General features: G+C 39.4%; 1 protein-coding gene across 1 annotated transcript in view; it reads left to right on the forward strand.

Annotated features, from left to right (window-relative positions):
* LOC108228912 (GDNF family receptor alpha-4-like) overlaps positions 1-14,781 on the forward strand; it is a 66,807-nt gene that overhangs the window by 48,162 nt on the left and 3,864 nt on the right. Inside the window, exons 3-5 of the mRNA XM_037977536.1 lie at positions 7,072-7,143; positions 8,418-8,772; positions 14,548-14,657. Coding sequence (XP_037833464.1) covers positions 7,072-7,143; positions 8,418-8,772; positions 14,548-14,657 — 537 coding nt within the window. The remainder of the gene's footprint in view (positions 1-7,071; positions 7,144-8,417; positions 8,773-14,547; positions 14,658-14,781) is intronic.

Consider the following 14,781-nt stretch of genomic DNA (forward strand, 5'->3'; position numbering starts at 1 on the left):
GGATTCCGAGGCAGGTGGCGTGCTGGTGGTAAGTTGGTGCGGAGATTGGGTGAGCAGGTTTCGGTCTAGGAGGAAGCTGTCAGAGAAAACTGCCAACAGAACACTTCGGCATGCGATAGCACTAGATCCTTTGGTTGCACTGGCTTGAGACATAGACTTGATATTCAGTAAGGTTCTTTCCTGGAATGAGACAAAAACAGCATGAATAGAATCCACTAGGGAACAAGGCAAGGTTAGCATGAGCCAGATACACAGAACGAGAGCTTGAGCCAGGAGGTAACACTCGTACCATACTAGTGTACACTCTGACACCGAAGTGCTGGCAGCTGCCTCTCTTAAGCACCCCCTAAACGAGCTCCTGATGCAACACACCTGTTGTAGGCACCACCAGTCTACCACCGCCACCTGTCGGGAGAAACATGAAGCAGCAGGCACAAAACACAGCAGAACTCTCAGAACCTGACAGTGCAGCCTGTTTGAGTGTCTCTCTCGATACTTTAGTTCTTGAAATCAAGTGATAGTAAGACTATAGGATGTATATTTGTGTGCCCTGTTCAATTCCAGTCAAGAAAAAGGCTCATCTCGAAAACTAAAAACATTCTCTATGTTAGACCCTCAGGGACAGACATCTGCATAAAGCTTGTCCCAGACGACCTTTGGGAAGTGGGCAATAATGTCCCTTGTGTCTGTTTGGGTTTGATCTCTGTCTGTAAGCAAAATATCTCTTGAACCACTGGACATATATTAAGGAAACTCTTGGAAAGTAATTAATGGATATACATGTACAACTGATTAACTTTTGGGATCAACCCATTTCAGAATGGCCACCACAGCCAGATGACCTTAGAAAACACATAAATAGGTATAAGTCAATGAACTTCATAGACACTGAGTCAATCACTGGTGTGGTAATAATTGAGAGGCAACCTCAACTCACACTCTGAGTACTATGCACTGTGCAAGATCTTTGCCTAAAACTTCAGTATTAACTGTTGGAGTTAACTCTGTTTGTCTGGTAGCAAAATATCTCATAAAAACATTGCACGGTTTTTATTGAAACTAACAGGAAATAATTATTTTCTGTACATGTACAACTGATTAATTTTAGGAATCAACTCAATTCAAGATGTCCACTACAGCTAATCAAACATGCCAAACACAATGGCTATAACTCAATTTACAGATACTGAACTAAGATTTGATGTGGTGGGTAGCTGGGAGTCATCTCCATACTTAACACTATGCTACACTAACAGCTCTTGCAATATAGTGTGAACTTGTATGTAAAATTGTGTGTCATTGTAACATTATTATCAGAGTTTGATCAAAATGGCTACAACTCCACCAATTCTTTGCATAACAAACTCTGATATTAAAGGTGGTGTGCGATATGCATTCATGGATTGCTAGGCTTTTAATTTCATTAAAAGAAATCTAAAGATTCTTACATGGAAACATGAGGCTGTGCTGCAGCTTATAAAGATTAATTGTCAGTGTTTCCTCTTTTGTGTGTTAATCTCATTTTCTTTGCTATGACTCCGGTCCACTGGATAAGTCAGATATTTGCTTGGTTTTTGTCTGAGCTGTACTATCTGATGTTTTAACATCAGTACTCTTCCCAACTCAGATTACCTTTGTTTTTCAGTGCCTATCATAGATAAACTTCTGGCTAAAAGTAGTTGCTTGGGTTGTAATTGAAAGACCTTTTAAGGTCCTGAAGAAGTTTGAGTGCCTGTTCATGGTGTAGGTTTGAAGGCTTTGTTCTGATGGATTCATGAAGGAACCTTTGAAAAAGGAAATGTGTTGTTTTCCTCTCCTGTGGTTGTGCAGTGGTGGTTCTGGACTGTTTGGGTGATGCATGGGCATCACTGTCCTGATCATGAGATGTGTATGTGATAAGGTAAGATGTGCCTGTGCAGCAAGCACTAAATTACCGGAATAACCTCTGCTGCAAAATATTTACCTTTTTAAAAAAAAAACCTTTGTATTCCTGTTACTGTGTAAAGTTTAATACAGACATGGACAAAGTGGTTCGTACCCTTTCATCCAAGAAAGAAAAACAAAAGTAATATAAAAGAAAAAAAATCAGTCTTTAATCAGTCATTAATTTAGAATTTTGGTTCAACAGAATTATTTAAAAAACAAACAAAAAGGATAAAAAGATTGAAACAAATTTGTCCACAGGGTCACGTTAAACTATGGTGTGTCCTGTAATCAGCATGACAGGTGTCTTCAGTCTTGTAATCAGTGGGTGAAAAGTAGTCACTGTGCTGTTTGGTATCATGGTGTGTATCACATTGAACATGGAGCACAGAAAGCTATGTCTCGACTCTGTTCTGGGGCTGCTTTACTGCATTTGGCTCACGGTATGCTAAATCTGCGTAGGGTAAAATGAAATCTCAAGACCATCAAGGCATTCTGGAGTGAAAACAGCAGTTAAATTGTCAGAAGGGGGGGAGACGGAGGCGAACCCAGAACGCAGACTCATCTTAAAAGGAAACTAGTTTAATAAAGTAAAATATAAACAAAAAAAAGGCTGGCGTGGCAGCAAAGAAAAACAAATACAAAATACAAAATGGCAAGGCAAAGCATGGAAACCGACGAGCATGGCAAAAACAAAAGGAATGACCCAGTGAAGAATGGAGAACAGAGACTGGCTTTTAAAGACAGAGGGAGAGATGAAAATTGGTTGCAGCTGTGGACATGACAAGGAGGAGGTGAGGTGGGCGTGGCAGGCGTGACCGAAAAATTACTGGGGAGGTGAATAGTGACAAGAAACCCAAAAGGCAACTAAACCAACACAAGAAATACCAGATAAATAACAAAAACACCAAAACACCAACATTCATGACATAAATAGACAGAATTAAACTTTAATTGATAATGTTCTTATTATTTCAAGCTTATTGCCCACTTTCAACCAATGTTCACAATTTTCCATGTATTTCATACATGTACATGCATTTAGCGTAGCATGTATAGATATTATTCTCAAGCAAAGACCAGAGTGAGACCATCACACCATACTATAGACAGAGTTCTGATGTTTGAGACCTGGACTGTGAATCACCAGCTCACTAAACCTCACAACAAACCTTCAGTTCTGGCTCTTTTTCAAACCTTGTTAGAGCAGGATGCTGGAACCTCATGTTTAAGCCAGTGTCTCACTGGACTGAAGCTGTTAGAGACTAGTTGTTGTTTCAAAATTGCAAGAAAATTGTACAGGCTCATTTTCAGTTGCAGTATCACTTAATTCTGACATATGATGATAATGATATGAACCAGTTTTTGAATAAGTATAATTTACTATTTTGCTAAGGCAAAAATAATAGTTAAGTTGATAAAGTTTAAGGTAAAATATTTAATAAATCAGTCCACACTGAGCTTTATTGTCAAAAGTTCACAAGCAAACAACTGTAGGCAAGCAGAACCATTTATTTTGGCTTCAAGCTAATTCAATAAACAGGATTTGCTTATCACTAGTTGTTCAGGACCTTTGACCTCGTCTGGAAATCAGATTTGCATCTTTGAATATAAAGTTTGAGAACCCCTGCTCTTGAAAGTCCAGCTTTGTCATCTTCCTAACACTCGACTATCGCAGAGCCAATTTGAAGATCTCCTGAAATCACTCAGTAGGTAGTAGCAACATACTATTTGTGTTATTTTTTAATATGTTTTTCTTTTAACACTGAAAATGCAGATTTGGTTTGTTGCCTGATAATCTGTACAAGTTATTGTACATGTAATTTGCTGATTACGGGAGAAATTTTCCACTTTAATTAGGAACCGCACAGCAACACAATAAACTAACTAAGGAAGGTTGCCGTTCAATATGAGGAATAAATACAGATTACACTCCCTGACAGAAGCCACTCAGACTCTATATAACAACCAAACTTTTTTAGGCAATCCACTTAGATAAAATACATGTGAAATTGTATATTTAATGTTACAGTAATGTTGAAATCCAGAGCTGAGTTAAAAACAGACACCTGCACTGTGAACATCTTTTTAGATCTATGTAGTTATTCACTGTCTTCTACATGCACTAAAAATAACAAAATTAAAGCAATATTTTAGAACAAGTACATTATTGTCTTTATCTTTGGGACCCTCCATGCTCTGAAGATGGAGGAGGTCTTTGTTTTCTTAATGAGCTGGTGGGAAGTAGTTCAGTACAGGAAAGTGATGGAACATGTACATTTCAGCTGAATTCAGACAGATAAGTGAAGACATCACAGGATCATTTCCTCTCCCTTTGAGCATCTGGAAGATAAGGAAAATGTAATTATGTTTGACGTCTTATCAATGATTTGTGATAGAATGTCTGAGTAATTTGATATCAGACATGACTAATGTTAACATTCTTGATTTTTCTATAAATAATTTTTTTCTCTGCTTTTATTTTTAAATATTGATTTCACTTTCTGGATTGTTAGTTATTTTTGCCTCCATAGAGTCTTGACATAACCAACATTTTTAAATGTAGTCAGTATATATTTTCCATTTGCAATACTGGCAGAGGATGTGGTTAAAGACAGTATCTTACTGGGCTAGATGAAGACACAAGGCGCTTTCACAAAACACTTCAAGCCGGCACTAGATGCTTTCTGGCTGTTTCTGTATTATTTTTTAATGGAACCCAACCCAACTCTGATGTGCCTTTGTGGCATGAAGCGAGGTAGTAACAGAGGTGAAATGGTCAATATGTCAAATGCTAAGTTGGCTTTGTGGATCAAGAATGTGATGACATGAGCTGGTGAATTTGGTTCACTTTATGAACTCTGGTTAATCTGAATCACTCACTAAAAATATCCGGTTTACTTGATTTGTTCAAGTGGCTTGCTTTTTTGCAATTTTACAAAATGTTGTATAAGCAGAAAATAATATAATAGATAACAGGATGTGCAACAAAAATACAAAGTGTTCTCATTAAAATGTAGACTAAAAATGAAATATTTTCTTAATAGTCAACAAAACCAACCATACAGAACAAAAATGCAAAGTGTGCAAAAAGTATGTAACTATATACAATATATTGCCTAAAGTATTTGCTCGTTTCCCTTCCCACTCATATGAATTTGAGTGATATTCTTATTAATCTGTAGGGTTTACTTTAATCTGATGTTGGCCCACCGTTTGCAACTATAACAGCTTCATCTTTTCTGTGATGGCTGTCCACAGGTTTAGGAGTGTTTATGGGAATTTTTGACCATTCTTCTAGAAGCGCATTTGTGGGGACAGACACTGATGTTGAACTAGAAGACCTGGCTCACAGTCTCCGCACTAATTCATCCCAATGGTGTTCTCAGGTTGAGGTCAGGACTCTGTGCAGACCAGTCAAGTTCTTCCACACCAAACTCGCTCATCCATGTCTTTGTGGACCTTGCTCTGTGCACTGATTCTCAGTCATGTTGGAACAGAAAGGGGCCATCCCCAAACTCCTCCCACAGAGTTGGGAGCATGAAATTGTCCAAACTATCTTGGTATGCTGAAAGCATTAAAGAGTTCTTTTCACTGGAACTAAGGGGCCAAGCCCACACCATAATCCCCCTCCACCAAAATTTACACTTGGCATAATGCAGTCAAGACAAGTACCGTTCTCCTGGCAATCGCCAAACCCAGACTCGGCCATCTGACTGCCAGACAGTGAAGCATGATTTGTCCCTCCAGAGAACCCATCTACACTGCTCTAGAGTCCATTGGTGGTGTGCTTTACACCACTGCATCTGACACTTTGCACTTGGTGATGTAAGGCTTAAATGCAGCTGCTCAGCCATGGAAACCCACTTCATACACATTGTTCTTGACCAAATCTGAAGGCCACATGAAGTTTGAAGGTCTGTAACTATTGACTCTGCAGAATGTTAGCAACCTCTGTGCACTATGAGCCTCAGCATCCACTGAGCCCACTCTGTGATTTTATGTGGCCTAACACTTTGCTGTTGATTGTCATTCCCAATCGCTTCCAGATTGTTATAATACCTCTAACAGTTGACTGGAATATTTAGTAGTGAGGAAATTTCACGACTGGACTGGCAGCCTATCACAGGTTTACGCTGGAATTCACTGAGCTCTTTTTCTACTGTTTACCGTAATTCATTTTAAACAGTGCAACTTTTCTAAACTTTTAGTTGATTCATTTTAGACAGCACAGCTTTTCTAGCATTTACAGTAATTCATTTTAGACAGCGTAACTTTTTTACAATTTACAGTAAATAATTTTAGACTGTGCAATTTTTCTACAATTTATGATCATTTATTTGAGGCAGTGTAGATTTGCTACAGTTTAGAGTATTTTATTCCAGGGGCATAATATTCTAGCTTTTACAAAACCTAATTTAAGATGGCACAGCTTTGTTACAATTCATTTGATTCATTTTAGGCGGCACTGCTTTCCCACTTTTATGGGAATTCAAATTTAAGTAATTTATTTAGAAAGCACAGCTTTTTTTACAGTTTATTACAATTCATTTTTGGCAGCACAGTTTTTCAAAAATATTTTACAATATTTAATTTTTGGTGGTGCGATGATTTTACAATTGACAGAAATTCATTTTAGGCTGCACAGCTTTTCTACAATTTATGGTTATTCCTTTTTGCCAGAGCAGCTTTCACACACCTTCCAGAATTCATTTAATGCAATACAGCTTTTCGAGCATTTACGGTAGTTTCTACGTCTGGCTCGCAGTTTCCCTCTGTTTCTCTCTGCAGTGAGAAGCTACCAGCCCACTGAGAACTATATGCCTGAAAAGACAATATGGTGTGAGAAGAAAACTAGCATGGCTCTCACTAAAAGTGAATTTAAATATATATATTCTTGACCTTTGCTGGAGAGAAATTTCTTTAAACTGACCTGAATGAATTTTATTTCAAAACCACAGCTCCATCACATATAATCATGTTAAAATACTTTGGAGTTTATGGTTGCAACATGACAAAACGTTGAAACGTTCAAGACGTATTAATTATTTTTTAGGGCACCATAAATGTGTTTATTCACATCTTGAAAGCTTTCTTTGTAAAGTAAATGATCACTTATGCATTTGCTAATCTTTGATGTTTCTACAGGGAAGGACGAGCTGGAAATTTCTCCCTATGACGACTCATTAATAGATACTCGAATGGCCTCTCTGGTGGCAGGTGAGTCCCTCAGTTGATATCTCTTTATCATCAGGCAGGAGGAATGTTTTAATCTGACATTTTACTTTCATTTTACAGTCAATTTACAGTATCTCTCCCTGTCAGGATTTGGGTTTTGTTTGGGTTGTTCTTTGAGTTTTCTTTTGGGTTTATTGTTTCTTTTATTTTATTATTTATTTGCCTTTATGTTTAGTCTGGGCTTTGTTCAGTCTTTGCTCCTTGTGTCTTTGTTTCCTGCTATAATTCACTTCTTCTTCTTCTTTTTTTTATGGCGGTTGGCAAACAACTTTTAGGTGCATTACCGCCACCTTCCAGGTTGGAGTATGGACCAGATGCTTATAACCTCCCCATAATACCCGTTCTTCTAAGGAAATTAAATATACTACAAAAAACTACATCTCCTGACGATCTCTGAAACAACCCGCTAATATCTAACCTATTCTTATTCCTACTGTTGAGAAAAACTACCTTTACCTCCCCGAGTTGGTTGTTGGGAAAGACCTTCTGGAGACGTTACCTTAATGTTTAACACATTTATTCAAACACCCTTAGTCAACATTCATACAATAATAAAACCAAATGCATTTGGGAGACAATCAATGGGAATGAGATACAGATCATNCTTGAAAACTAGTCAAGCCATCACCCCAGGATTGTCTGAGGAAACAAAGGATGTTCTCTGGTTTTTACAACTTGGGCTCCCCCTCCTCCAGAGGGTGGGTCACTGCCTTCCTTATCTGGAGGTCAAAGGTCTCTCCTTCCCCCTTCCTTGCTGAAACGTCCGTTGCTCACATTCCAGGGTGTTCGCCACCTATCTCTCTCTTTCCAGATAAACTAAACAACTCCTTGTTAAAGCTTTTAAAATGGTGGCTAAATATAAAATGGTGATAAACATTTCCACACTACTTAACTCTTTAATTAATACCTCCCTTTCCTGAACATATTTGTTGCATTCTAAGAAAACAAAGTACTGTTTCTATTTCTCCACAATAATTACAATAACCTGTATAATGTTTATTCATTATTTTAAGAGTACTATTTAATCCTGTATGTCCAAATCTTATTCTAGATATAATATCTTATTCCTTTGTAGTTCTATTACATTTCCTAAATTCCCCAACTTTTGAGGAAAAAAGAATAGTTTCATTGATTGTTGCATCAGACTGCAACATAACAGAATTACAAAATGTGAACAAGGTCTAAATACTTTCTGAAACCTCTGTATTCTTGTTCTGTTCTCCCATCCCCTTTTTCTCCTCACTCTTATCCCACAGCCTCATCCTTCATGCAAATGGATGATGAAAACCAGTGTCTGAAGGCAGCACAGGACTGTGGCCTGTATGAGAAATGTGGTTCTCTACGCTCCGAGTATGTCCTTGCCTGCACCAAGCCCATGCCAGGGTCCAACCGATGCAACCAGTATAAGTGCCACCGGGCTCTCAGGCGTTTCCTGGAGCGGGTACCAGAAGAGTACAGCCTTGGTGTCCTGTTCTGTCCCTGCACCAACACCCTATGTGGTGAGAGGAGGCGGAAGACCATTGTGCCCTCCTGCTCCTACCAGGACATGGAGACTCTTCAGCCTAACTGCCTCCACCAGCAGAGCTTCTGCCGCAGAGATGACCTGTGCAGGTAAGGGTAGTATCTCACAGCTGCTCAACTGTTGCGACAAGTTGTGACCAGCATTTGTGAGGTGGTTTCCAAAATGTTTCAATACATTCATGAGGGTTCTCAATTTTCTTGTGTGAGTCACAGAGCCTTACTATTGTGTCACAGGAAATTTTTAAAAATTGCACTTTTTTTCTTAACTGACTCACAAAATAAACCTGGGCATCTGGAATCCATTTTAAACTGCCCCCCCCCCCCAATATGCTGATGTAAATGTAGTCCACTGTGGGTACAATACGGAAATAACAAAAACAAAGGGGACAAAGAAGGGGGCAAAAGAGAGAAAAAATTAGTAAACTGATTAAAAAAAGAAGAAAACACATACTTTCATAATTGACAAGTACTTTCTGCTTATTGAAAATACATTTTTTGTATATGTTGTTTTCTTATGTAAAAATTTTTAAGTTGTGTTTGTGTCGAGTTGCATAACAACAATCTGTAAATTATGAAATGGCTATTAAATTAAAAAACTTAAATGAAATTAGTATAACTGACAGCAATAACAGCAGTGAATATAAAACTAAAAGTAATAACAGAACAATAGTGATAGTACTCAAAATCAGAGGTGAAAAGTAGTAAAATACATTTACTCACATTACTTTAATTGAGTATGAATTTTGTGTACTTTGCACTTTTTTAAGTCATTATTATTATTATCTATACTTACAAACCAGCCACTAGGAAGCACAAGCCTGTGTATCTTTTGTGGTCGTCCCAAGCCCGGGTAAATGATGAGTCTTGTGTCAGGAAGGGCATCTGGCATAAAACACTTCTGCCAAAACTAACATTTGAGTTCATCCAAGTGACACCATACCGCACAGGTGTCAAACTCCATTCCTCAGGGGCCGCTCTCCTGCATGTTTTAGATGTGTTCTTGCTTTAAAACACCTGGTTTGAATGGATGACTTGTTGCCATGCTCCTGGAGAACCTAATGATTTGGTGTGGAGGTAATTAAACCATTTGAATCAAGCAGAAAAACCTAAAACTCCCAGGATAGCGGCCCTCGAGGCCTGGAGTTTGACACCCCTGCCATACCGGATCGGTCAAGGTCCGGGTTAACAACAACCCCCACCAGTGCTGTTGACAAACAGGGTTCTGGCAGAAATTGTGCTACTGTTAGTCGAAACGTGCCAGGAGACAGAGGGAGAAGAGGAAAGGCAAGACTGTAGGACTGAGGGTAGCAACTCTAAATGTAGGAACAATAACAGGCAAAGGTAGAGAGCTGGCTGATATGATGCAGAGGAGGAAGGTAGATGTGTACAAGAGACAAAGTGGAAGGGCAGCAAGACTTTCAGCATCGGGGCAGGGTTTAAGCTGTTTTACCATGGTGTGGATGGGAAGAGAAATTGAGTAGGGGTGGTTCTAAAGGAGGAGTTAGCAAGGAATGTGGTCAAGGTGAAAAGAGTGTCAGATAGGGTGATGTATCTGAAGGTAGAAGTAGAAGATCTGATGTTTAATGTTGTCAGTGGTTATGCTTCACTGGTTGGATGTGATGTAGAAGAGAAAGAGAAATTCTGGAAGGATCTTGATGAAGTGATAGAGAGTGTTCCCAGGGAGGAGACAGTGGTGATGAAAGCAGATCTGAATGGGCATGTTGGTGAAGGAAGCAGAGGAGATGATGAAGTGATGGGCAAATTTGGTGTTAAGGAAAGAAATAAGAAAGGACAGATGGTAGTAGATTTTGCCAAGAGAATGGAAATGGCTGTAGTCAACACCTATTTGCAAAAGAAGGAGGAACACAGGGTGACCTATAAGAGTGGAGGCAGGAGTATACAAGTAGACTACATTCTGTGTAGAAAAGGTAACTTGAGGAGACTGTGGACTGTAAGATTGCGGCCAGGGAGAGTGTGGCCCGTCAGCACTGGATGGTGGTGTGTCGGAGGAGTGGTGATGAAGAGGAAAAGAGTAAAGGCAGAGAAGAGGACCAAATTGTGCAAGTTGAGGAAGGAAGAATTGTGTGAGGAGATCAGAAAGAAGTTATTAAAAGCTCTGGGCGGGAGAGATGACTTGGTTACTAAAGCCACAGTGTTTGGAGAGAAAGGCAGAAAGGTACTTGGTGTGGCCTCTGGATAAAAAAATGAGAAAAGGAGACCTGGTGGTGGAATAGTGAAGTGCAGGAAGTTATCCAGAGGAAGAGGTTAGCCAGGAAGAAATGGAACAGAGAGGACTGAAGAGAGTTGACAGGAATATAGGGAGATGCAACGTACGCCAAAGAGGGAGGTAGCAAAGGCAAAACAGGAGGCTTATGATAAGTTGTACAAGTGGTTGGACACTAAGGAGGGAGAGACAGACTTTTTATTGACTGGCAAGACAAAGGACCAGGCTGGAAAGGATGTGCAGCAGGTAAGGCTTGTTAAAGCTAGAAATGTTCTAACGAGAGAGGAGAGTATGATAGGAAGGTGGAAGGAGTACTTTAAGAAGCAGATGAATGAAGACAATGAAAGGAAAAGAAGAGTAGAGGTCATAGAAACTGTGGACCAGGAAGTAGAAAAGGTTAGTAAAGATGAAGTCTGGAAAAATTTGAAGAGGATGAAGAAGAAGAAGGCAGTTGGACTTGATGACATACCAGTGGAGGTATGGAAATGTCTAGGAGAGATGGCAATAAGGTTTTTTGATTCAATTATTCAATGGCATTTTTGAGAGTGAGAAAATACCAGAGGAATGGAGTAGAGGTGTGTAGGTGCCAATCTTTAAGAACGAGGGTGATGTAGTAGTTGTAGCAACTACATGGGAATTAAGTTGATGAACCACACGATGAAGATCTGGGAGAGAGTTGTGGAAGCTAGACTAAGCCAAGATGTGACTATTTGTGAGCAGCAGTATGGTTTTATGCCAAGAAAGAGCATCACACATGCTATCTTTGCTTTGAGGATGTTGCTGGAGAAGTACAGAGAGGGTAAATAATAACTTCATTGTGTCTTTGTGGATTTAGAAAAAGCATATGACAGGGTGCCGAGGGAGGAGCTGTGGTGTTGTATGAGGAAATCTGGAGTGCCAGAGAACTATGTTAGACTGGTACAGGACGTGTATGAGGACAGCAAGACAGTGGTGAGGTGTGCTGTAGGAGTAACAGATAGCTTCATTGTGGAGGTGGGACTGCATCAACAATCGTCTCTGAGCCCCTTCTTCCTTGCTCTGACGAGGGATGAAAATCAGCCGTAGAAAGACAGAATACATGTGTGTGAATGAGAGGGAGCCAGGTGGAACAGTGAGGCTACAAGGAGCAGAGGGTCCAGACAGGATGGAGTGGATGGAGAAAAGTTTCAGGAGTGATCTGTGACAAAAGGGTGGCAAGAAAGGTCAAAAGAAAGGTTTACAAGACAGTGGTGAGAGCAGCTATGCTGTATGGTTTGGAGACAGTGGGACTGACAAAAAGACAGGAGACAGAACTGGAAGTGGCAGAGCTGAAGATGTTAAGGTTCTCCTTGGGAGGGATGAGGATGGATAGGATTAGGAGTGAGGTCATCAAAGGTATAGTATAGGTTGAACAACTGGGAGTTAAAGTTAGACAGGCCAGACTGAGATGGTTTGGACATGTGCAAAGGAGGGACAGTGGGTATATTGGTAGAAAGATGTTAGAGGTGCAGGTGCCAGGAAAAAGTCAAAGAGGTTGGTCAAAGAGGGGATATATAGATGAAGTTAGAGATGACAAGGACATACTTGGAGTGAGGACAGAAGATGTTGAAGACAGAGTTAGATGGAGGAGAATGACTCGCTGTGGTGACCGCTGAAAAGGGAACAGCCGAAAGAAAAAGATTATTATCTTTAGTTTTACTTGAGTATGTTTTTTTTTTTTTTCAAATATTGTATTTAGTTACATTTGAAATCCCATACATTACTGAGTAAAAATGTGAACGTAAACATGTAATTTAAAATCAGGAGGAAAGAAAAAAAAGTCCACCATAACATCTGCAGTGACTGGGTCTATCACTTGAGTAAAAGTTCAACAGATTAACTGTACTATTACTTGAGTATATTTGTTAAGTAGTCTTTCCACTTTTGTTCAAAATATTTATATTTATATAATGATATAAATAGCCAGAGAATCCCATAATAAATCTCGAAGAGCGCTGACAAAGCCACCATACAAAAACCCTAACACAACCCCACAACATTTTAAGCCAAGAAAAACAAAATGCCTACACATCAATGCATGAGCTACACGAGAAGTTCAAAAATAATTGAAACTGAAGAAAATACCAAAGTCGCCACCAACAGCAGACCTGTGCTACACCAGTGTCAGTATGGCAGCCATATATTCAAGTACATCCCGCCTCCAAACCCAATTAGAGGCAAACAAAACCACAAACCAGACAGCAAGCGCCAGCCAAAGAGCCACTGCACAAAAATAATAAGCCAGATCCCGAAAGCCCCGGAACCATGATTTGCAGAAAGCCACACAAGTGAATCTCCACACCTTGACAGCATACCAAGCAGGAGACATTCACAGACAAATAGACCCTCCAGTCTTAAAGAGAAACCTGAAGGGAACTAAAGGAAAAACCTTAAGCCCCAGAACAGTGAAAGACACAAAGGTTAAAAAAACACAAAAATGCCCATGTCCTGATGCACAACCTGCACATGTATCACAAAAAGCTGCTGGAGCAAAAGGACTCTGCCTACAAATTTCCCAGACAGCCCAAAAGCCAGTGTGTGTGGTATCATCAATTGCCAGCTAATTACCCTGCAGAAAAAATTTCAAAAACCTCCAAACTCAAACTGTTTAAACAATATAGTTGTTATAGTCATGAGTCGGATAGCGTGAGAAAACCAAAACATTTTGTGAAAGACTTGTAAAGCTAAATTGTGACTGATTGGAGACAACAAGAAGAAATGGACTTCACAAACTCCACGTGGCTCAGCCATTCTTGATGACAGCAGCAAGGAGACCTACTGCAGACTTCAGCAGGTCAACCTGGTCCTCGTCGGTGTCCTCATTCAGTAGCTTTTTCTCTTAACTCCATATTGCTTGATGTTTGGTGACAAAATGACTGCTAGGTTGGTGAGAGACTTTTTAATCACCAGATAGAACTATTACACCACTATAACACAACATTCTCTCAACCATTAAGATAGTGTCAAAAAAACTAAATTCTGTCATGAGAAAGTGGTGCAATAATTATCTGTACTCCCAGTATATTTTGGCCCAGATTTTGCTAAGACTTTGTGTAATATGCATACCATATTTGTATGATATCTGCAAATATGTCAGTTTGGTGTGATTTTAAGTAAAAAAATTATTTTCTTGCAATTTGATTGTCTCTGACAAGTTGCCACCAGTCACAGCCCATGGAGATACTGGCTTAGATGGGAGAAGGGTTATATAATCATTGTAGAACAGAATAATTTCATGGTACTTCCATACAATTTGTTCATGCATAAATTCAATCTTAAACAAGATTTTCTCTGTACTTGGGAAAAAAACTGACATTCTGGAAGAATAAATTCAAGCTTTTTCGATATAAAAAAAGAGGAAAGAAACTACAGATTATGACAAAGACCAAAGATGGAAACACAAAATTTCCACATCAGCTTATAAAGCTAGTACTTGCACCCAAAGTTTTACAAAAATTAACGACGAAAGAATGTAAAGTAAGAACCTGAGTATTTCAATGTTGTTAAAAATGACTATAAACTTAAAACTGTTTATCCAGCCAACATTGAATTGCAAACAAAATCACACACGAATGTCTTCTGTTTTTCTTGCATTTGACTTTGAGCTTTTTGTGCTTTTGCAGGTCCAGACTTGCTGATTTCCTCAGTAACTGTCAGCCTTCTCATCAGACAGCAAGCGGATGCTTGAAAGATTCTACAGGCCTATGCCTGCGAGCCTACGCTGGACTCATAGGTATGGAACTCAAAATGATTCATCACCTAAAACAGAAACCTGCAATTTCCTGTTTGACTATCCGACGGACCCTCCTCTCCAGAACCCCCGAATAGACCTTACCAGGGAGGCTTAAGAGTGTGAT

This window comes from Kryptolebias marmoratus, linkage group LG9 (assembly GCF_001649575.2).
Source record: "Kryptolebias marmoratus isolate JLee-2015 linkage group LG9, ASM164957v2, whole genome shotgun sequence".
Taxonomy (NCBI): domain Eukaryota; kingdom Metazoa; phylum Chordata; class Actinopteri; order Cyprinodontiformes; family Rivulidae; genus Kryptolebias; species Kryptolebias marmoratus.